At 38.1% G+C, this 24,337-nt stretch overlaps 1 protein-coding gene across 5 annotated transcripts; it reads left to right on the forward strand.

Moving 5' to 3' along the window:
• The first annotated feature begins 1,307 nt into the window (after nucleotides 1-1,307).
• Nucleotides 1,308-23,236, forward strand: cd82b (CD82 molecule b). 5 transcript variants are annotated; one of them, XM_067501548.1, is made up of 10 exons: nucleotides 1,328-1,438; nucleotides 3,688-3,888; nucleotides 8,556-8,628; nucleotides 9,967-10,039; nucleotides 13,861-13,982; nucleotides 15,098-15,136; nucleotides 16,887-16,985; nucleotides 18,861-19,034; nucleotides 20,362-20,445; nucleotides 21,525-23,236. In XM_067501548.1, the coding sequence occupies exons 2-10, from the start codon at nucleotides 3,875-3,877 to the stop codon at nucleotides 21,600-21,602; spliced, it is 756 nt and encodes a 251-aa protein (XP_067357649.1). In that variant the 5' UTR covers nucleotides 1,328-1,438; nucleotides 3,688-3,874; the 3' UTR covers nucleotides 21,603-23,236. The 5 variants fall into 5 exon arrangements, with proteins under 5 accessions (XP_067357646.1, XP_067357649.1, XP_067357648.1 ...); XM_067501547.1 differs by having other exon boundaries at nucleotides 1,330-1,438; nucleotides 13,858-13,982; XM_067501544.1 differs by having other exon boundaries at nucleotides 1,332-1,438; nucleotides 15,062-15,136.
• The last annotated feature ends 1,101 nt before the right edge of the window (nucleotides 23,237-24,337 follow it).

Below are 24,337 nucleotides of genomic sequence, written 5' to 3' on the forward strand. Positions count from 1 at the left end.
TGTACTTTATGTATCCCAGTGCTCTCTTTTCTTTCTTACATATACACACATCAGGGAAAAGGGTGTAAAGGGGGGCTGCGTGGCACAGGAAGTGTGTGTGGTTAGGGCTGTTTAAAGGCAAAAGCTCCCATGTGTCCCTGTGTGTATGCATTCTCTCCATACTTTCCACTCAATATACTGAGTCCTGGTTAATTTCTAATGGTACTGTTGTAAACAGTAAATCAGAATTGCTTACATTACATAATTTAAAATGCTGCTTGAAACATTTTGTCTGTCCTAAACAGCAAAAGCTCATGATCAGGTTTAGATTTATTAATTCCATGCATCTCCTGGACTTAAACTCTCATGAACGGCGCAGCACAGTTCAGACAAACATAACTTCATTGCAAAAAAATAGGTACTCAGAGTAAAATATACATGTCTAAAACTGAGCAATTAAAAACAAAGTAATGTACATACATAAATTTAAACCCGTTACCACAGGCTTTGAACTGAATTATGTTTCAGTAGACTGGCCTGTATAGGTTTTTATGTTGTTACTTTCTTGTGATGAAGTTATATTTATTGTGGTTAATCTATGGATAATCTATACCTAGGCCAAACTGTCTCTGAGTGATCATCACATCAAAACATGCTTTTCACATACCGTATAATGAGAGGATATTAGTTAGTCTGTGACTAATGTTGCTATTTGCATTTGACACCAGTTTGTACCTGTTGCTAGCATCTGCTGCAGCTGCAACCACATAAAAGGGAACCATAACCGCTCTATGAGGACTGAAACTGCTTCACTGCCAATAAGATTCCTTTAGTATTACAAGCACTAGTAGGGTGCAAATTAATTAAAAAACCAATTTGTTTACAATACACTGTACTATATATATATATTTTTTAAAACCGTGTGGTGAGAATAAAAGCAGAATATTATTATTGTAGTTGCTGAAGGTGGAGCTAATTTAACTGCTACTAAGTTTATTTTCATTATGAGTTAGTCTCAGTTACAAACGGCTTCGTTCCAGTTTATAAGCTCTACATAGTTATATAAACCTATCGAGAGCTTGTAAATGTTAAAAAAAAAGTAATTACGGCACACAAATGAACCAAAATGGGGGATAAAAGCGTAATAAAGTACGCGTCAAGGTACAAACACCTCAGATATTTCCTACGCTACGTTTAGTACTCGAGGAAACGGATCGAGTCTTGAATCAAGAACCGCTGCGCGCCAGCTGTGACGCCCCAAAGCTGCAGTTGTTGCGCAGGACTAGGCAGGAGCGGGTTAACCATGCAGCTAACCATGGCTGCCGCACGGTGGGGGTGTGAACATTTTTGCAGACACACATCTCTGTTCTCACCAGCCGAGACAGTTTATTCAGTGGACAAGCAGCCCAAGGGACGGTCGATCCTCCAGCCAACTGTGACCATCTTCGGACAAATTCAAGTAAGCGTTTTTTAACACTACTTACCATTTTAAAGAGTACGCCACAAATGTTAATTTACCCTTGTTATCCGTCGGAGAACATTTCCAACTTTCTAACACTTTTCCAACTTTTCCAACACCACCTTTCTGCCAGACTAACGATAAAGGTGTAACGTCAGCGTTAGCCTGCGCGTCTCTAACTGTGTCCAACGGTCATTTTACACATGACGTTAACGTAAAGGTCGTTACTTTACAGATGACGTAACGTAACATCCTTTCACGGTAAACAATTCAGCAGCAACCATAAACCGAACCGGTTTGGTTGTTGAAAACCCTAAACCAGAATGTTTAAGCTTCCATTGGTTCACACTGTCAATCAACTTGACTATAGAGTGTAACTGCTCCGGATTTTGTAACGTTACAGGAAGTTAGGATCACGTCTAAGTGACGTATGGTGTTTGGATTATTTGCTCTCTGCTAAGAGGCAGTAACGTTATTTGTCATTTCGCTCTTTAAATATAAGTAGTTGCTGTAGTTATGTTCTTGTTCAACTTGGCGAAAGGATGTTCTCCTTCCAAGTGATGGGGATACAAATCTACATCTACTCCTCAATTCCTGACAAAACATGTAACCTTGAGAGTTTATCTTAAGCTCCCTGAAGCCTTGTCAAAATTGGCCAAATCCAGTAGATATTTCCCCAAAGTCACTCTCCCTTTGGTATTTAGTTGTTTCTATTTACATGAGTCCCTTTATAGAAAAGGGGAAGGCAACTTTTTCAGTAAAAGAACTCCAGACTTAGTTTGAATCCTCACATTGAAAGGGTCACTAGTCACTGTGATTAGGAGGCATAGTTACAGCAACAAAGTCTTAGTTAATAAACACCATTGTTTATTTTGAAGTGATGCACTTAGTTTTTTTGTTGGTGTGGCTTAAAAAAACAAGTTAGAGAAAACAACAGTTGTAACCCAACTTAATCAAATCAGTTAATGCTGATAATGTTCTCAGTTAACCAGTTAACAGTGTGGTCTCAAAGTCTCAAAGTCAATTTTCACCTGATTATTGGAAAATAGTGAACTTATCCCTTTATGCCTTTGTAAAAGCTTTGATACATTTTGTGCCAGTATGACTTTTTCCCCCTTTACATTGTAATTTTTCTGCTGCTTGAATATCATAAAAAATCTAACAAATTTTTAAAAAGTTGTTGTCAAAATGTAGGGCAAACAGGGTTTACTTTACTGCCATTGCTTCCACATATGGAGAAATAGTAAAATGTCATTATTTCACATGAGTATTAACCCAGTAAGAGAATGTGCACGTGTCAGAGTAAGGTTTTACCTAAGTGAATAGACTTCAACTTTGATGAAGTCTATTACCAAAATATTTTTCACTGCGTAGAAACGCACCATAAAAATAAGAATGAAACCTTCTATTTTGGACAGGGTTTGATGATTGTGCAAAATAATATGAACGAGCAAATCCACTGTTGCATTTTTAGCTACAGCCATGATTATATAGTGCTGTCTTGACACTTGTGCCATTATTTTACCAGAACGTTGTCATAGAGGGTTCTATGGATATTTTTCTTACATCAAGAACTACAGCATTTACCTTACACTTAGGACCACAGTGGAAATAAGACTTAGTTGTGTTATCTTTGACATTGTGGAGACATGTGGGACATCTCTCCCATTGTATCAGATAAACTAAACTACAGACACTAACTTATTTTGACAGGCTGCCAAATGTTACCAAAGTGAGTTGTCTAAATATTTCTACGGAAACTGAAGTCAAGCACTTACTAAGTAGACATAAGATGCAACATCCAGTTGCCACAGTGCTCTTGCAGTTGTCTTGCATTAGGTGCAAGCACTATTGTGCTTTACAAGCAGAAATGTGAATAGGCACATCAAGCAAGCAAAGCGTACTCTCCACTTCCTTACTTTTTACACCTTTACTCTATACTTAACTTTAACAGTTATAGTTTTGCCTGTGGAAATTATGAGCAGAATTAGGCAAATGTTCCTATTACCCACCATTACCATTTAGCTAACCATGTTGCATCGACAAACTACAGCTGTGTAGGACACGTGTAGCTACAGGCTATTTTTGTCCCAGCTTCTCCCGTTTTCCAATAGTTATTAGAGGTTATGGTAGTGGTACTTTAACTTTTGATACTAGTTTGATATTTTTATTATTATTTAATTATTAATGAATAATATTATCAAAAAAAATATTTGAGTCACTTTTGCTCTCTCGATTTTTGCTGCTAGATGCTTCATCATTTCCAGTGAATGGCAGGAAGTTACCTGGTGCTGACCCCATTGAGGTTTTCACTCTGTCATGATATTAAGTATGAGACTCCCATGCTGTGGATGGTAAATGAGAAATCCCCTCCCTGTCACGGAATTTAACTGATGGAAGAACTCAAGATTCTTATCAACTAATTGTGCAACTCAAATGGAGAAAGCTAGGTATAAGAATTTCTATGACATAAGAAGCAATAAAATAAATAGGCAAAAGCAGCTTTGCAGACATACTGTACACATTAATCCGATTCAATGTTATATATACTAGCAGTCTGGGTCCCTTCCCTTGCAGGGTACAATATTTCAAATACAATAAATGTTTGTGTGGTGAAGCTGTTTCCTCAAACAAAATGAAACAATGCTCTCCTATTTAGTTTAATCACTAAGACACCAATGTAGACAATGAGCTATATCCTGCCCATGGGGATAAACAACATTGTTGGACATGTTAAAGCAGGATTCTGGCATGACATTAAGGGATTTAGTACTAGGATAATAGTTTTGCAGATGTGTAAGTGGGTCATGTATGAATATGATAGGGGGAGGTGGTAGATGGAGGCTGGCACACCACTTGACTTTCTGTGTACTGTTCTGTGTAGTTGACTCTTGTTGGGTCCATTACAGACACAGTTGCGGCCATCTGCTCTGCATGCTGTCTTCAAATCACCTTTGTCCCTTGTGCTTCTGAACCGGCTTTTTGTATAACAACGCCTCTTTAGTGTAACCTAAAGACTTTTTTATAGTGATCACACCATTACCAAAACATGGGGAGGGAAATGGGGGCTGTAACTGGAAACATGGTTTTGCGAGGTCTCAGTTTGGAAAATTCAGATGACTCATTTGCTGCTTTCTCATACATTTTTTTTGTTCTGTCCATGGTAAATTAACTTATAGCTCCTCCTATTTGAAATAAACTTTATTGTATCTGGATTTCAGCAGAATTGTTAATAAAACAACAGTTTTTGCACAATTTCTATTGCCACTTTCCGTGAAACCATTGTACTTTCCTGTGGGGCTGAGTGATGTGCATCTTTCTAGGATTTTGAAGACTTTTTTGTGATTGTTGTGACCTAAAATGACGGATTTTTCGACAGCTTTTCTAATTAAATTGCAATGTTTTATTGCTTTTTTAAAACTCCAATTTAAAAAAAAGTTGGGAGTATTTGTAAATGTAAATTTAAACTGAATGCAATGATTTGCAAATCCCCTCCACCTATAGTTTATTCACAATAGAACATAAACTCAAAGTTGGAAGAGGGGCACAAAAGGCTGAAAAAGTAATTGCCACAAATCAAAAACGAATTGAAGAGCATTTGACAACCAATTAGGTTACATGGCAACATGTGGGTAACATGACTGGATATAAAAGAAGCATTTCAGAGAGGCATAGCCTCTTGAATGTAAAGATCGGCAGAGGTTCACCAATCTGTGACAAACTGCACCAAATAATCGTGGAGCAAATTTAGAAAAAGGTTTGTCAATGTAAATTTGTGAAAACTTTGAAGATTCCACCATCTACAGTATATGATATCATCAGAAGATTCAGAGAATCAGGAGGAATGCCTATGCGCAAGGGACAAAACCAAAGGTCAAAACTAAATGCTCGTGATCTATTGGACATTTGCACATGGTCTCAGGAAGACGTCTGTGAACACAGTTCATGGTGCAATCCACAAATGTAAGTTAAAGCTGTATCATGAAAAGAAATAGCCATATGTGAAACCGATCCAGCTCTACACAGAAGAAGAGTCTGGGTGCTGAACTGGCCTCCCTGCTGTCCAGACCTTTCACCAATAGAAAACATTTGGCAGATCATAAAACGAAAATCCAGCAACAAAGGCCCAGGACTTTTTGAGCAGCTAGTATCCTGCATCAGATAAGAATGGGACAACATTCCTCTCCTAAAACTTCATCAAATGGTCTCCTCACTTCCCAGACATTTACAGACGGTTGTTAAAGGAAGAGGGGGATGCTACATAATGGGAAACATCGACCTGTTTCAACTTTTTTGAATCTGTTTCTGCCATCAAATTAAATGAGCTAATCTTTTATATGAAACGGTAAAGTGTCTGAGTTTTACCATCTGATACGTTTATGTTCTGTTGTGAATAAATATGGTTTGATGAGATTTGCAAATCGCATTCTGTTTTTATTTACATTTATAGTAATTGTCCAGATAATTCTTCTCATATCAGTTAATATTGATAATTATTGCAATATAATTTAAATCATTATTCTTTAGGATGCTGACCAAGATTTCGGAGTTAAAGGAGTTGCTTATGAATGTTGCTTTAAAATATGCAACAGAATTGATTCCTGATACCACAGTTTCCTGGTTTGGGTTCCTGACACATGTTTCATTCACATCTTATTTGAAGCTGAACAATTTCTAAGCAGCTGTTCAAAAATTCAAATTTCCCTTTTAAATGTGGCATATCTGCTTTCCACCAAGGTTGGTGTGTTTGTTGGATATGAGATTCCCAATTTATAGCATGCATGTGTAAACCGCCAATATCATGATATTACAAATGTTTTACCTTGGGAATAAATACTGATACACGATAGACAATACAATATGGCACAGCCCTACTTTCGGTCTTATTTTCTCCTTGAGTAGATTTATTTTGACTTTTAACTATTGTGATTATGTTTTGTAGCTTTAAAATGGCCCCACAATTTATCTGCCCAGTGTGTGAATTTGCATGGAATTGCTAAAAAAATTTGACTATATGGTTTGGATGGCTTTGCAACTAACTTCATTGTAGTCAGTTGACTGCTTTAAGATACATTGGACTGGGGCTGCTAGAAATTTTTATTTGTTGTCTGAAAAGCATAAATGGCACTGAGGGATTTATTTCACAATGTTGTTACAATGAAAGAAAAACAGATGTTAAGAAAATAGTCAAATAAACAGTGTTTGTTTATTAATATTATATATGTTTATATATTATATATGTATTTAATTTTTGTATTTAAATTAAGGTTTAACTTATTTCCTGTAGTTGTTGTTGAAAAGAGCCAGCAACTGCAGTATTATTGCCTTAGTTTTCACTTGCCTGTACAGACAGATGCTTATCAACAAGAGGAAAATGAAATCAAGACGGGAAATGTGTGCGCAAAGTGAACAGACTTTATCTGCAAGTTATTTGACTGCGTTTTATAGTTAACTCAAAGGTGGTTTATAAACTGGTTGCAATATTGGTGATATTTTTACTTGAAACAAGTGCAGCGCAGCACCTGCTCTGCCATAACACAACATTAATTTGAGGGCCACATGCTCGTCTTCAGATTAAGCTAAAAACAATAAATCAATAAAATTCATACAATGATCAATAAAATTTAGGGAATTTATTTTGAAGCACTGCAATAGTTCTGGAAAAAACACTGCACTTTTGGTAATGGGTCTGTTCTTGTTTTTGTTTTGTTTTTATTAGCCATAAATACACATTATTATCGGGTTTGGGAAGAACCTATTATTCTTGATTCCCAGTTTTGGGTTTTTTGAAGAGGAAGAGAGAAAAGAATAACTGTGTCATCCATTATACAGGGAGTTGTCTTCATAGGGTATTTTTACACTCCTCAAATAACTGCAATAGCTGGTTATATTTTCAGTTCTGTCCAGTCAAAAAAAAAAAAAAAATATATATATATATATATATATATATATATATATATGTGTGTGTGTGTGTGTACATACATACACACACACGCACACGTGTATGTGTGTGTATATATATATATATATATATATATATATGCATACACACACACACACACACACACACGTGTATATATATATATATATATATATATATATATATATATATATATATATATATATATATATATATATATAGTTTTTATTTTGGTTGTTTTTTTGTTGTTGTTTATTGTTTTGGTTTGGTTTTTTTGCATTAGTAGAGCTCAGGCTACTAATGTTGCCTTGGAGTTTTATAAAGTCTCCCAACTGTATGAGTGGTGCTGGTCTGGTCTACAGGTGTTTCCTAAAGGAAAGTATTACTCACAGGAAAGTCACCGAATGCATGTGTATGTGTCAGAAACATGAGCATACACATATATGAGTGTGAGGTAAACTGCTTGTGAAACAATAAAGACAACACTGTAAATTGTTGGACAGCAGTGTATCTCAGTTTGTGTTAAAGGTCTAATTGTCTGTCTGTCTGGTCATATCTGTTAAAAAGCTTGAACATTGGTAAAGCAATTTCTTAAAACACTCCTTCTCGGCTTATTTCTGCTTGTAAATAAAGTTGTAGATGGGCGTAGTTTCCTTCTTCCTGTGATGACAATGGCATGCCTAACCACATATGCTGTCACAGTCTCTGCACAGCCATCATGACTTCACCACTCTCCAATTTGTGGTGGTCTTTGTCAAGCTGTCTCACCAGGATAGTTCCTCTGCTTTGTCGAGAATAAAACAGGACTATTTAACAAACTTGCTTTCAAAAGCAGGCTGCATTGTCATAAGGCCTCATATCCTATGACAACAAGCCAGTTTTCGTCTTATAAAATAGAGATTAGAGCAGGTTGAGGTATTGAATACTAGAGAAATGTGCCTGTTTAAATGAATTAGATTGATGTTGTTGCATTGAAGATTAAAGCTGTGCTTAAGCATGAACCCAACTGTGCAGATTTTCCCATGTCCTTGTTCTGTGGCTCACATACTATCTTCTTAAAGCAAGGCTATCCCAAGGCTGGCTGTTTGTTGTTGTGTCTCTTCTCAATCTTGTCTCCGCCTTCTCATTTGATAGAACCACACTATCCTGCGATATTTCCCTCTGATGTTTAATTTATTTTAAACTTTTGTCTTCCAGAAGTGCAACTATGGGGAACGGCTGCATCACAGTCACCAAGTACTTTTTATTCCTCTTCAATCTTCTCTTCTTTGTAAGTAATTACATCTCTTCATCACTGTCAAAAGCATGTCACATGACTTGCACTTTTATCACTGTGCTTACCTAAGATAGATAGGCATGCTGTGCTCTTTCAGTTTAATCGAACGCTTATGACGCATGACGCGCCACCACAAAGAGCCTTAGACAAATAGCATTGCAGATTAGCAGAGATATATATGAAAATGTAAATGCCATAATTCTGCCTAACAGTGAGAGACTTTACAGTGTATCTGAGCACAGCCAGACCTAAATTAGCAGATGGTTTTGTTTATTTCCTCCTCTATTCCTGTCAACACAACATGGAGTTCAGGGGTTGATACCATTCCAGACTCTAAAAACTCGCTTCTGCAAGCCTGTCCAGACTTTTCCAATGATGCTGCTGCTGTAACCCTGATGCAGACCTCTTGATGTGAACACTCTACCGGTGTCTAATAGGAAGCCTGTGGGTCTGTTTTAGTGACCATGTGGACAGATTAGACTTAGGGAGGTTAGGGTAAGCCAGAAAGTGGTGGGCTAATGATGGCTGGCGAAAGCTCAGTAGTCCCTGTAAATGAACAGCTCCTAACCATGGCTCTAATTACTGTTGTCTAGTTGGGGAGGGCTGGCAGGACACAGGGGAAGCTGGTGAATCAACAGAGCCTCTCATCTATGAATTTTGCCCCCTCACCAGTTCCCCACAACTCCTAAACAAGGCCTCTCCTAATTACATAGATGTTATGAACTTCATAGCCTCATTACAAGCTTACATACAGTAAAACAGATCATTTTCGGAGGCTTTCAGACCCCAGTAACAAAATAACCTAGCCTAAAAATAATGGTTCTATTCATCCCTAATTGTCATAAATCCTAACCCTACTTAACATAGCTCATTTGCTATTCTAGATGGGTTATTGAAAATGGAGCAGAACTGCTTCATCTCTGTCGAATTGTGTAATGTTGGAAAAACCAGCAGAGTGGATCTGTTGGTCATATCCACATCATCTCTCCCCTAATAGACAGAGGCACTGTGTCCAGGATGTTCCAGACTTTCCATTTTCCATTAAAATTCTCAACAGGAGCAGAGAAGTAAAACTGAAAACTTGAGGAAAGTACCACTAAGCCTCTGTACTTTTTTACTCTTGTTGAATATCAGTGGATCCCCTTTCCCTCTGGATGTTGCTGTGAAAAAAAAAAGGGAAAGAGAAAATAGTCGGGATTTGATAAATTCCAGATGTGATAGCCTGAGGAAGGGGAAAGAAATATCCCCCGTTTAAGACATGGCAGCAAAGATTCTGTGTTTTGCCCTGATATCAGGTTTAATTCCTGTTAAATTAATTTTTCTCCTTCACAGGTTTTTGGAGCGCTGATTGTAGGCGTTGGACTATGGGTTCTCCTTGATAACCAGAGCTTCATTGCTGTTCTACGTAAGTGTTGTAAGACTCATTCACTTGCGTTCCTGCTGTTGTATCCTGTGGCGATAACACATCAGCAAACATTCAGCAATGTTGACTAATGTCAGCTAGTCTGAGCACAGAGAAAGTGAAAATACACATTGCAGAGTCGGCTTGTCAAATTCTGCAACCCCTGGCCTAGTCTGCACAACCTATGTGGACTTTATCCCCTAGGACTCATTCCCACAGAACCACAAGTGATGTTTACACCAAACCAACAATGTGACTCAGAGTTGTAACTTTATGACTTCTTCCGCCACTGAAAAGCTGCCCTGTAGACACACAAACACCCATTCACACACATCTGTGGAGATTAAGATTAGTAGGTTATTCAGTCAATCCTCTGGGGCATCTCAGTTTTTTTATTATTTGCTGAGAAATAGCTGCTTTATGTGCTTACAGTTTCTACAGAGTTGTAATTTGAACATGCCTGTTCTTTCAGTTTACCAGATAGCTAAAACACCCACCTAGAATCTCCACATTTAGTAATGTTGTTGCAAATCTGTTTTGTAGACACTGCATAGTAAAAATGACACCAAGCCCTCAAATGGCATGCTGTAAGAGGCAAAGTTATCAGCTTTCTATAAAACACTACTGTGAACTACTGTGAAGACACTGACAAAAGCATAATGAAACCCAGTTCCAGCCTTGTCTGAAAAGAACAAGAAACCAAGGATGGAAACTCTTAGTTGCCATAAATCGTGTTATAAATACTTTTGGTGTATTCATCCCAGATGGAGTGTTGCTGAGAGCAGCAGTGAAAGTTTCTCCCTATCTATCAAGAAGAAATCTTTTAACATATTATCTGTTGACTTAACACATAAGTCGAACATTGCACTTCTTTAAGTTCTTTGCACTTCTTTAACTTAGTGACACCATTTTGTCTATTTTTAAAAAAACATCCTGGCAAAATTGTCTATGCTTGATCTGATAATATCTGTTAACACTATTTCTGATCGACCTTAGTTATGGTTACTATTACTATGTAGCGTTTTGATTATCTAGATTTCTTCACTCTAACTTAATGTGAGGTTTTGCCGCTTTTGGTCTTGAACTCTGGGTTATTGTGATTTAAAGCTGTCTCTGCTTTCTGACAAATTACAGACAAAACAATTATCTGACTACACAACAAAATAATCTAAAGATAACTATGAAGAAATCTATATTTGGGCCAAAAGCCTGAGCTGCTTTGACCAATGATGTGAAAATGCTATAGTTTGGTTGAAGTCTACAAAAAATGACCTTGAGTCCTAAACCAGACTGAGTCCTCCGTTGGTCTTTACCAGTGGAGAACTCCAAGGTTATTATTTAGTTTCCGTATCTCCAACCAGGCCTTCAAAACACAAAGGCAGCGCAGTATTCATCATCCCTGAGAGGCCCAGTCCTATTGTTGTGATAATCCAGCTGTTGCTCCAGAGATAGTGGAGGTCCTGCTTCACTGAGGCTATCCCTTCCTGTGAGGGGTTTGATGACCTTCTCTTCTTCATGTTATTTTTGTTCCCTGTTACCAGAATGGGTCCACCTCAGCTCCTCCCTGGCTCCCTGGAGTTCTAACCTCACTGGAAACCTTATAACACTTTGTAGAGGAACAAAAAAAACAAAAAAAACAAAGCTGCAGACACCTCTGTTTATTGACTCGGTGTGTTCCCCTCATTTATACCATTGCCTGACCATAAACAGGATCTCTCTGTTTTCATTTACATTCTTTATGAGTCTTATGAATAGACACATGTGCAGCTGCCCCAGTGACTTCGGGTAGAGGAACTTTGGAAGTGTTTTGCTTTCAAGCGCCTTATGTTTCGGCTAAAAGGACATTTTCTCAGTGCTCTTAATAGCTTGCTCCAGTTATCGCGTCAAGTTTACCTTGCTGGCACCTGCCAAAATGCAGCTTGTTTAAGCAGTGATCTTTCTTCTAGCTGCTCATATTCTAGAAATGTTGCACAAACTTGATTAACTTATGTTTTAGTTTTAATACCGCACATAATGTCAACAGGGATCTTTCTCCAACTGTAAACAAGTTGAATGTGTGTCTTTGGTTATGTTTACAGAAGGAGTCGCAATACCAAACAGCCCTCTCTCCACCCTCTGCTCCTCTTTAAATGGAAAGTTCCATGAAAACCACCCGAGGGTCTATTTAAGAATATCTAGCAGAGACCTTCATGGAAATGTGCCATGGTACATGCTTACTTTAGAAAAATGTTCTTTAGCAGTACCACGGACAAACGCAGTTTCTAACTTAACAGCTAGAAGAGTGTAAAGTATCTGTTTTCTGCTGACACATTTGGGAATCAGTCTAAAAAGACTTAGGAGGGAATCTGCAGCTTCAGTATAAAAGCACTGCTCAGTGTGGTGCACTGTGCGCTGCTACATGATGTTACAGGAAGTAGCCCATTCAAACAATTGATGTAGAACATGCCAAGTAAATTAGAAAACTGCTTTGGTAAAAGTGGTTGCTGTGCTGAGATGTTCTGAGAATTCATTAACTGCTGCATGACGTCACTTTAACTCTAGGGTGTATGTTTATACTGGAACAAGTGCTCATTTAACCGCAGAGCTACAGGGAAACCACTCAATAAAAATTTATTTCAATTTGAGTTCCCACATCTAATAATCATAGAATTCTTGTTTATGATCTCAGATCTCAGTTAATATGGTGATGGTCCACTGTAGCTAAGGAAATTAATTTATTGTTCCACAAGTGCAGGGAAGTAGCTCTTATGTTTTCAGCAAACATTAAGATGAATAATTGTAATGGAAATCATAGTTTTAACATGTATCATGCAGTCACAATTTAGCACAGAAATGATATTACTGTTTCCACAGTTCTGCTGACTGCATGTAAAATATATGGCTGACCTATGTGCAGTGAGACGTCAGCCATTTACATGCATGTAATGATGTCTCATCGATCAAATCTCAGCTACTCTGATGTAACAGAAAGAAGATTTTTGATCATCAGACTGGCTAGCTTGTAATGTTGTACATGGAAGAGGGGCTTGTTTTTATAGTCTGTGGGAGGTTTAATTTTCATTGTGCATGTGCTATGATCAGCAGCTTACTTGATAAGGGAAATTTAAATAACTTCATGTGTTCAGTTTCCTAGTGAATAAGCCGAGAAGTGACATGTATTGAGTTTGTAGAACAGTGGTAGAGAGTGGCTGCTGGGTCTGGCTCTTCACTAAATTGATGGGAGTAAGTTATTGTAAAGCCCTGGCTTGTTTTCTTGGCTCAGGAATCTTTAGGAGCTGGAGTTGTTTCACAAAGCTCAAATTCTGGTTTCATCTGCTGACCAAACTCTGACTCTTTGGACCTCCACCAGCCCAGATAATAGAAGGTCACATGAAGGCTCCAGTTTATCTCCTCTCCTACTTTCCAAGGTTTAATTTCTGTCCCTGTCCCTCCACCTCCCACCTCCTCCTGGAGCTCTCCCGCTCTAAATACCAAAGACAAATCAATTATTTTCACCACAGATCAACTTCTTTTGTTCCAACAATAACTGGTGGCCTAATAAAATAATCTTTTGTGGGAGTTGAGCATTAAAATGCTTGGACATCACAGAAGTAGGAGGTTTTTCTGTGAGGCAATTTTGGCTTGTTGTAACCATCTATATCAAAAGTGGTTGTGCATGTGAATGAGACCTTTATCTGCCCTGCATTTGTTGGCAAGTGTACCCTGTGGTTAAAGGAGGAAAACAAAGGCAGAGAGCAGGGCCTTGTTATTATTGTATTAGAAAAAACTCAAATGTGACTGTATTTTGCATGCAAATTTTTTTAAACCTCTGTTTTCTCCAGAAGAATCATCAGAAACGGTGAAAGGAGCTTCCTACATTCTTATCGGAGTAGGTTCCCTGTCAATGGCAATGGGCTTCTTTGGCTGGATAGGAGCAATTTGCGAAATCCGTTGTATGCTGGGCCTGGTGAGGAATTTTAACCCCAACATGCATTAGCTTGGTTTCATACTCTAAACATATGGTTAATACCATCAATTATATACATTGAATAGGCAGTTTCTACACCATGGTGTGTAGATCCAACCATGAACCACAACCTCTGTAACATGTTGTTTCTCATCTGTCTTTCTTTCTCTCCCCTCTTTTCCTGTCCTCTGCCTGCTGTTGTGTTCTTAATAAAAACACAAAATACCTTCATATGATACATAAAATCTCAGTAATGATTAAACATTCTACAGTATATAGCCATCGTTTGTTGTACCTCCATCAGCACATAAATTCATATAAAAGTTACACATATTATTTGCATTGCATTTGCCTAAAACACCTGCTTGAAATCCCAGGCTTAGCTAAGAATACCTGATAGATTCCTGCTGACAGTAAAGCTCTTCCGCATTTCTGCAACATGTGTGGATTTACTTAGAGGAGGAGGGCGCTTATGGGGATAAATCCAGTGAGACACAGGGGGTACAGCAAGAGTGGGGATGAGTGCATGACCTCTACAGTGTTAAGCCTGATAGGGGTTAACTGAACAACAGCCATGACCTACTTTCCCAGTGACAGTGACCAGCTGGCATAGACAGCACCTTACACTCAGGGGAGGCATAAATAAGCAAGGATCCATAATGGCTTCCATTATTCTTGCAAAGGGCTGTAGAGATTGTGTTTGAAGGTGTGCAAATTTTAAAATACCGAATTTTAAATGTAAAAATGTTTGCTAAAGACTTTTCTTTTCTTATAATAAGGATTTTTTAACCTACAAAAATACTTTTTTTTTGGCCCATCTCAGTCTAACAAAATCAGGAGGAAAAAGAAGTTGTGGGTAAAACAGTTTTAGCTGATCCTTGCTGCAGAGGAAGGCTGCAGTTTCCTGTGCTATCTCTTTGTTGGTTTATCATTGCACGCAACCACAATGTTATTTCTCAAATTTTGATTTAAAGTTACTTTTTTCATTTAATTTTACATACTTTCTCCAGCTTTGGAAATAAATGAAATGTTTTGAATGTAAATGTTGGTATACTGATATTTCCATTTACCCCTCACAGTACTTCACCTGCCTCCTGCTCATTCTCATTGCCCAGATCACAGCTGGAGTTCTCATTTATTTCCAGAGAGACCGGGTAAGAAAGCAATTCAAATGAACTTTACCAATGAACTTTACCAATGTATTTTTACCCTATACCTGTTTTGATTTTACTTCTTTAGAATTTGTCCACCTGTTTCTTCTGTATGTTTGTTTTTTTCTTTGTTCCTCCCTATATATACTCTGTCTAAATTTATCTTTTCACACTTACCTTCCCCTACGCACCCTTCATCCCACAGTTATAAATGTGTTCTTTGCACTCCTCCTCTTCACAGTTAAGGTATTAGCGGTACCTGGTAGGGAGCCCCCCGCATCCTGTGATAAAAGCACATTTTTTAGCTCAACAAATGGAAAGTGACAGGATGTCAGTTTGTGTCTGGTATGTTGAAAAGTGGTAGAAAGTAAGATGAAGCAGGTGGACAGAATGACATGTTTGACAGCTGTAGAGGAAGTAGAGAGCAGGTTACAGTACTGATTGTTTCCATTGTTGTCTAAGTTCCCCCTTTGGGGGATTTTCTTATGTTGGAGGGAGAGAAAAGGCAAACAAATAACTAGAGAATGTTTTGTTATGTCTTAAGTAATTACGTGTCAGGGACAGAAATTACTTCCTACTGGAGTGTTTAATGACACAGTGCCCCCTACAGGCAGCCCGACCAACTTCATTGTTGTTTGAACAAATTTCAGCCTTTGCTGACACTTCAAACCAAACTGTAAGGAAGTTTAAATCTTTTAATAACCAAACACCCAAAAACAAGTATGTTTCTCTCATACTGTTTGTACTATACTTTCTGTACTAAGAGTATTTAATACCACACAGATTTAAAAGCACTGCCAGCAAGTTAAGCTATTCAACCAGTAATACACCTAAAACTAACTAGATGGCAAATATCAAATGAAAACCTTAGAAGACAAGTGATTATGATTAAGTGCTGATAAATGTAAATACATACATACATACAATACATACAATTAATATTTTACAAAAATACCTAAATTTATTACTTTTTTGTGAGTTTTACCTCTGTAAATTCATATAACTGATCAATAAACATATTTTTAATATGTACCATGAATGTTATTTTTTTTTCTAAAATCTTTTCAGTCATACTGCTTACAAGTCTTGTTTAGTAGATTCAGGCCAGTCTTGTGTGTTTCCACTTTGTGAAGAGAGTGTTGTGATTGAACACACCAACCCCCATACCAGTTAAATTATTTTAAACATTTGGACATACAAACCTTTCCCTTGCTGAATGTGTTCACCCCTTTAGGACCCAGGATAGGAAGAACCTGTTGTTGCATTTTCGGTCATTGTGTGTGTGTATGCGTGTGTGTGTGTGTGTAGCCTTGGATGCACTCCCTGTGTTTAGGGCTGGCCACAGCGCAGGGTGGTGCCCTCTCCCAAAATAGGGCCATGTTCTTACTCATCTCCAGCTCTGAAGCTACATTGCTGACACCGCTCTGTGGTCTTATACACATAAACGCAGAACATGCTCCTGCTAGACTGTGTTTGTCCAATGTGTGTCATGTAGCATGGGCTTTCACAGGGCACCACCCAATATATTGCTTAAGTACAGGACTTTCTACCAAGTTCTTGAACTTTGTTTTTTTACCTTGGACCAAAAATTGATGTCTGGGTGGACAATCTGTAATCAAAGACATCATACACATACACACTGTCGATGTACAGCTCTTTAAAATATACTGTTAACATCAACTAAAACAAGACCTGTAGTGGCGTGATGCATAAACCTCGCTTTGTTAATAATGAATTCTCTTCTCCTTTTTAGTTGAAATATGAGATGTCAAACATCATACAAGGCATGATATTCAACTACACCGGGAACAACAGGACCACAGAACAAACCTGGGACTACATTCAGAAGACGGTGAGTTGGCTCCTAAACATACAGTATAATCGCTTTTAAACTGTTGTCTGTCTGCTGTCAGATGAACTCTCAGCACTTCAGTACTAGTCACATGTTGTTTACTGTGATGTCCACAGAAAGGGCCACGCAGGAAAGGTAACTAGCTACAGTGTGTATTTGGTGCTGTCTTTCTAACAATTGCATAACAGAAAGCTTATGTTTATAATTCATTTAACTGATTTGATCATTGTCATTAATTTTATATAAACGAGCCTGCCAGAAGTGGAGACTTTGAAGACCACATTTTGTGTAGTTTTTTTATTTTCAGGGGTACTCAATCCAGGTCCTCAAGCTACTGTCCTGCTTGTTTCTAAACTATCCCTGCTCAGCCCACTGCTGATTACCTGAATCAGGTCTGTGCAGTCAGTGAGAAGCTTGAACATGTGGTTTTACATGACGATGGAGTGGGACAGATGAAGAGTTTATTTAAGAATAGGGATAGTGGGAAAACAAGCAGGACAGCTGTTCTTGAGACCCAGGATTGAGCACCCCTGACCTAGTGGGTGATATCTTAGCTGACAAAAAATCCTCTGTAAGCAATTTCAACCCAGAGGAAAGTAAATTGTGTTCCTAGCTCACTTGATCCTAATTAACTTTTCCTAATAAACAGGATTTTTTTGCACTGCCAAAACAGCCTTACTACAAAAAGGAAACCTAAATATTGTCAAAATGTTTTGAATTACGTAAAGAATATACAATAGAGACTCTATTGTGTATAGCCACATCCACAGATTTTATTTTCACACATTACCTCGACAACAACAGGCCCTACTATAAACTGGGGCAGTGGGAGATCCAAAAATTTCCACATTAACACTATTATGAAACCAAATAAAATGTAACCACATAAGTATAAAAAAACCAACAGAATATGAAGTAAGGAAGGTATCTGTCAGCAATTGAGAATGGCAGCTAACAAAGTTCGGGTAACTACAGCTGTTGCTGCTACTGAGCCACAGCAGCTACAGGTTAGTGTCTCACTACAACGTCCAGCTGCTGTAGTTATAGTACCATCAACAGCAGGCATACTGACACAGTACTTTCTGCCACATCTGTTGCTGTCTCTCAAAACTCCAGTCCAGTTGCCTCTACGCATCACCTTTGGATTAATAACGACTTGGAGGACTGTGAATCTTTCTTCTGTAAATCTATTTTTAGATTCCATGCAGATAGTTTAGTTTTTTTTTCATGTGACCAGGTTTTGAAATCATTCTTCTAGTTTCTCATCATAGTAGAATAGACTGAATTGAAATTTTAAGAAGGAAGCTCAAAACATTGGAAAACTGCTCCTACAGCAGTGTTGAACATCTCTTTTGATAAGCCACAGACCTCACAGTAAACGGTCTGTAAGACAACTCTTGACTATGGAAAATGGAAAAAACTGCCAAATTAAAAATTGGAGCGCACAAATAATAATAAACAAAATAACTTATCCTCCGGCAGCAGACGTTTCAGACATGTAGCAAGCCTACATAGAACTGTTTTTACGACTTGACACAATTCAGGACGGGGTAAGTGACAAAATATGTTTTTGTCCTTTAAATGAACGGCGCCACTAAACTAATCAACCCATAGCAGATAAAAACTGGTCTGAAGTAAGCTGAAGTCAAACTTCTCCATGCTCTGATAAAGCTTGTGATTTTCTTTATGATCTCATTCCACTTTATTGCTCTGTCTCTCTCTGTCTGTCTCTCTCCCTGTCTCTTGCCAAACCTCTTTCCCTCTGTCTCTCTGAAAACAGCAGCCAAGAAGTGATTGATCTCACACACTAATTCTTATTCTAACTTATTCTTCTTCTCCTTTCCCTCACATCCTGCCCTTGTGTTTTAATACCAGATCAAGTGCTGTGGATGGACTGGTCCAGGAAACTGGTCTGAGAACTTTTTGATCAAGAACAGCTCCAGCCACCTCTACTCATGTTCCTGTCGCAATGAGTCCCTGCCTGGCTCAGCCATCCAGGCAGGGGGCCTGTGTGAGCACCTTTCCTCAGACTTACCCGTCTATGAAACGGTAAATTACACCTCTAACATCAGTTTATAAGGTCAAAAATAATCAGTTTCTCCAGTGAATTTAGCGGGGAATACATTGTGTGAAACTGTTGCTAGCAGCAGCATGAGTAACCTTTCTTGAGAATTCCCTTTTTTCCACGAGTTCAGGTTTTTTAATCTTTTGCCAGTGTTTTAATTTTGTGGGAAGTTTTGCTTTGATACACATATCAAAAGTGAAACTGGTTTAAGCCGTTTAAAATATAGTTTGCTACACAGCACATGAGTTCTTTACAGTCTAGGTGTATATTACAACTTGAAGTATTAAGATATTTTATTCAAGTAAAAGTTTCAGAGGCCCAATGTACTGTGACAACATAAGTTACAAATAAAAATCATGACTTCAAAAAACTACTAAAGTAGCAACAATTTAGCAACAAAATGTATTTAAAGTATCAAAAGTAAAAGTACACATTATGCAAAATGGGGTGTTACATTTATTATATGCTGTATTACTGATAAATGATAATGGATTCATAAATATGTACATGAATAAACATTGGATGTTGCTGGGGACAGTTTTTTATCTATGACAATATGTTTGTATGTATATTTTTTTTATAGATGAAGAAATGTAGTTGGGTTAAAGTACATAAAATGTAGATACTTCAGTCAAGTACAAGTGCCATTAAACTGACTATAGATACAGTGATTGAGTAAAAGTGATTGTTTTCTGCCTTCTGGACACACGTCTTACACAGTTTGGATTGTCTTTTCCACTAAATTCTGCCCAGCTGTACGGAGATCTGCATAAATGGAAACATTTTATCTTCAGTCCAGACCACAGTCAGTGTTTGTCTGCATTTGTTCTGCTGGGTGAACAATGCTACAACACGCCTGCATTTGTCTGATAGGACTCACACTTTTATTCATTACGTGAGTCAGTTTGTCTCGTGTTATGAAACCCCAGTTGCCAGATCAGTGTGTCGCTGTGGCTGCACTTAATCTGCACAGTACAGTAAATGCCGACAGCTGTGGCGACCTGTTGTTAGTGCTGTGTCTTTTTTTTTTCTTCTTTTTTTTTTTTAAGCATTAGAAAAGCTCCGCAGTTCTGATGTTTGGTCTGCAGGTTTTGAAAACCTCACTCTCTCTATCGCTTCATGATTTCCCTGAGCTAAGCCAAGCCGTGTTATTCTTCCCCTCACTGGTTCAGTCCAAAGCCAACAGTTGTGTTTTGAAAAGGCTCTATTCATGTCCGGGCGGGATCATTCATCTCTAGCAGCTTCCCTCTTTCCATGTCCTTTTTAACCGCATTTTCTCCCTCGTCGTCCCTCTCTTGTTCTCTCTTTCAGGGTTGCATAACCAGTGTGGAGAAATGGCTCATGGAGAACTGTGGAGTTATTTTGGGAATTTTTGCCAGTGTGGCAGTTGTGGAGGTACAGTTCCCACCCATCTTAGCTATAACACAAAGACATCAAAAGCATATTGATATCCAGTGTGACTTGCACTTCCCAAAGATCTTATTTACTTTAATGTCTGTCACAAAAAAACTGACTCTTGAGAATGTACCTGAGAATGATTTTTCTTTTTTCGGTATGGCAGTAAACTATTACTAGGTGTTTGCACATCCACGGGTACACTTCCAGCAAGACATGCTTCAGCCAATATTGTACTTTTAAAGATGTCACTTTCTTTAGCTGAAACAAAACAATGAAAAACAAAATGCACTGGATTACAATCACTTACCTGGACAGATAATGTTAAACAACTGTAGCTCTTCTAAAATAATAAATCCTGTCCTGACGTTTACTTTATGCACAGCTACTTGGAGGCTTCATCTATCTAAGTTAAAAGAATGATTTACCATATAAAGAAATGCACTGGTTGTTCAGCTCTCATGCCTCTTGGGTAAATGTGAAGCTAGAACCAGCAGGCTGTTAGCTTAGCTGGAAGCAGGGTGAAATAACTCGTACATAACCCCATAGAAGCACATGCTGTTTATACACTTTAGTTTTGTGTGGATTTAATCAAAGAAACTTACATTTTTAATGTATGAGCTTTAATGGTACTAGTGCCACTGCTCTTTTAGAATAAAATTTCTTGAGACATCGTTTCTTTGCAGGTTTATTTCCTGATATATGCAAGACCGTACAGACCGTACAGTAATACCAAGGTGGTTTGTCAAACTGTGACTTGTCAAGCCTCAAATTAGCTTTAGCTGATTTTTGAGATTAATTTTACACTTCATAGAGTTTGTAGTGTTCTTTTACAGCGGGAAAAACTTTAGCAGGTGACCACCTCACTGCCACTAAGCCATTAGTTGAGAAAACAGTTGACAGAAATTCTGTGTTGCAGCCTATGGCGAACAAAAGAAATCGTATGGTAGAGTAGAGATGCATGAACTGAACACACACACACACACACATATTACACATCTGATTGCTCTGCTGGTTAGTTTTAACTCTCTAACTGGGATCTAAGTTGACAACTGTTTGTTGTTTGTTGTTTCCTCCAGCTCCTTGGGATGATCCTCTCCATTTGTCTGTGCAAGAGTGTCATCCAGGAGGATTATACCAAAGTACCCAAGTACTGAGCTGACGACAACCAGTTTAACACCCTACAAAGATGAATGGACTCTTTCCCTCTCCCTGTCTCATACACACAAAAACACACACAAAACAAACAGCTGTCTCCATCATTCCAACATTTTTTGCCTTGACAGCTGTACAGATTTCTCTTGCTCCATCTGCTCCACACACACCTCTCAATCAGGCTTGACACACTTGTTGGAACTAGTTTCACAAGTTGCCATTGTTGTCTTACTATTTGTGTTTGTGTTTTGAAGTAGTGATTTTATAATATTTTGAATGGAAACCTGAGAATTGTGCAGGATGATACTATGCAAGTGTTGATTTATGTGCTATACTTTTCTTGGCTGACCTCGATGAGGGGAACTTTAGAGACATTTAGTGAGCTGAGAACCATGAGCATCTTCTGACTTCAGAGCAGGGAGATGGGATCCAAGGAGGCGGGAGGGTGTGTGCATGCTAGGAACTCTCAAGGATTAATGTCACTCTGTGATCCTCCAGCTGGTATTTTTGGTGGAGAGGGTGGAGGTGAGGCCTGAGGCAGAGCCTGAGGTTTTGCTTTCTATCATCAGCTGTTTGTTCGCAGTAGCCCTTATATTAACCTCTGTTTACACCCACCATCTTCTCCTCCTCCCTCATGCTATCCATCATCTGTTAGCGACTCTAAATCACATATGTCTTCCTCTTGGGTGTGTCAAGTAGCTTTCCAAAATGACTAGTTTGGCATGAAGTAAGTGTGTATGATGTGCTGAGTGAGTATTTTATCTCTCTGTTCTTTTTATATTGTCACATCATCTGTTTTTTTACCACTGTATATACGACTTTAGTGATAGATTCTGGCACTTCAATGCTTGGTTACCATTTTATATGGGAAAGTTGTCTCCCACACAGTCTTGTTTTAAGAGTTCTGTTGTTGTTAATTTCTTTTCTATTGTTTATGAATATGGCCACAGCAGCTCGTCAGCACTATTTGGGTCTGAAACAGAGAAATTGCATTCCTTACAGGGAATATGTTATCATGTCTAAAGCTATATTTTCATTTCTTTAACATAGAATAAGTTGTTGACAGGGAGGCTGTCATAGAATCTGCCCAAAACATATTTATTTCAAGCTTCTTAAAAAAACTATCTTCCCCTTATTCCCATCATTGTTTTCTAAAAAGTAATTTCACCTGATTTATTTTAAGACAAGCAGAGAAAACTCAGAAGCTAGGAAGAAGCGGTGTATCAACATATACTGCCTGTCCTTCATCATCATCATCTTAGTCCTTCCACTTCATTTTAAACACACTATTATGTCAGAACGTATGGTCAATTCAGTAGATAGATTGCACTTTTTTGTGGCATGTAGCCGTGCCGTCAGACCTGTGTCATTTCAACTCGTGTTCATGCTGCAATTACACAAGCAGGAGGAAAGTTTCTGTTACACTTAACCTATATTTCAAATTGAAAGATTAATTTAAACTTGACAAAAGATGAAGGCTTTTTGTTAGATTTTGTTTGTATTATGTTCACTTTTACAAAAAAAATCAATGACTTTGTAAAGAAAAAAAATATTTGTGGACATGTATTCCATGGTTTAAAACAAATTTGCATTTGTTTTTTATTGAGAACTGTTAATAAACCTAAATCTTTTAGAATCTGCTGAACATCTTTATTTTGTGTTATCTTTATGTGTTAGGTTGCATATGCAGAGCTACCAGAGGATGGCAGTATATACCCAGCAGTGTCATTGGCTCAGGCAGAAATGCATTTGGGCAACATGAGCAAAATTAGTAGGTTATAACATTTGCAGTGTAAATTATAAGATTCTCCATCAATGGATTAATTATGTATTAAAAACCTAATTTATAAATGCTGCAGGTTTAATTATGGGCTTCATGCAAATTCTTAGGGCATTACTGTACCCTCGCAGTTTTACTCTGAGCTCATTTTTAAAAAGAATGTTGTTATTATTTCCCATTTTAGTCTTTGCATTTTCTTGTTAATTTAGTCTGACTACCCTGTGGCTGAACAGAACAAAGAGCCCCACATCCATTCATTTCATTGCTCTAACAGGATTTTTTTCCCTTCTGCAATAAACACAAAAGAGCTCCTCCCGTAAGGTTTAAGTGCAATGAGTCTTATCAAGCAAAGGGAGGCTCATGATGTCTTGTCATGCCAGAAGCTAATACCTCACCACTGACTCTCCAGCACTGCTTTTAGGCAAAACACAATCACAGCAGAGACCTTACTGCTCTAATCTACTATTGTCTAAGACACTTAACCTCAATATAATGAGTAGAGCCTAGTGTTTTCTCAGGAGGCTTTTTTAAAGTAACTGAATGGAGCCACATCCCAAGTCCTTCAAGTGCCAAACACCAGCTTCTCATTTAAAACGCGACACTAAACAAAAGCTATGGGCTACATGAGGGGAGAGAAAAACACTTAGCTGTCCTAAAACTGAAAAAGTAACTTTTCAACTTCACTGGATCGTCATTAATCAGATTGCCAACGTGACAAAAAAACAAACAGAATAAAACTGATTAAATCCTCCTGGCCCTGCACAGTAATCAAAACGAAAACCTATACTATGATGGCGTGACTTTGGAGTACGTGCCACAAAACTGCAACATCCCTGGCTCATGTCATACATTCTCCTGTTTGCCTATTTCCAAACAACTGTTCAAAAACTGCTGAGAGAATATGCAACAATAATGATACGCCCATTTTCAGTACAGCTTGTTTGTTTCTGGATAAGT

The sequence above is a fragment of the Channa argus genome, chromosome 4, assembly GCF_033026475.1.
Source record: "Channa argus isolate prfri chromosome 4, Channa argus male v1.0, whole genome shotgun sequence".
Classification (NCBI taxonomy): Eukaryota; Metazoa; Chordata; class Actinopteri; order Anabantiformes; family Channidae; genus Channa; species Channa argus.

Coding starts and splice junctions, on each gene's coding strand:
- cd82b (XM_067501543.1), top strand. Junction 15,137..16,886: donor TTTATTTCCAGAGAGACCGG/GTAAGAAAGCAA, acceptor TCTCCTTTTTAG/TTGAAATATGAGATGTCAAA. Junction 19,035..20,361: donor ACTTACCCGTCTATGAAACG/GTAAATTACACC, acceptor TCTCTCTTTCAG/GGTTGCATAACCAGTGTGGA.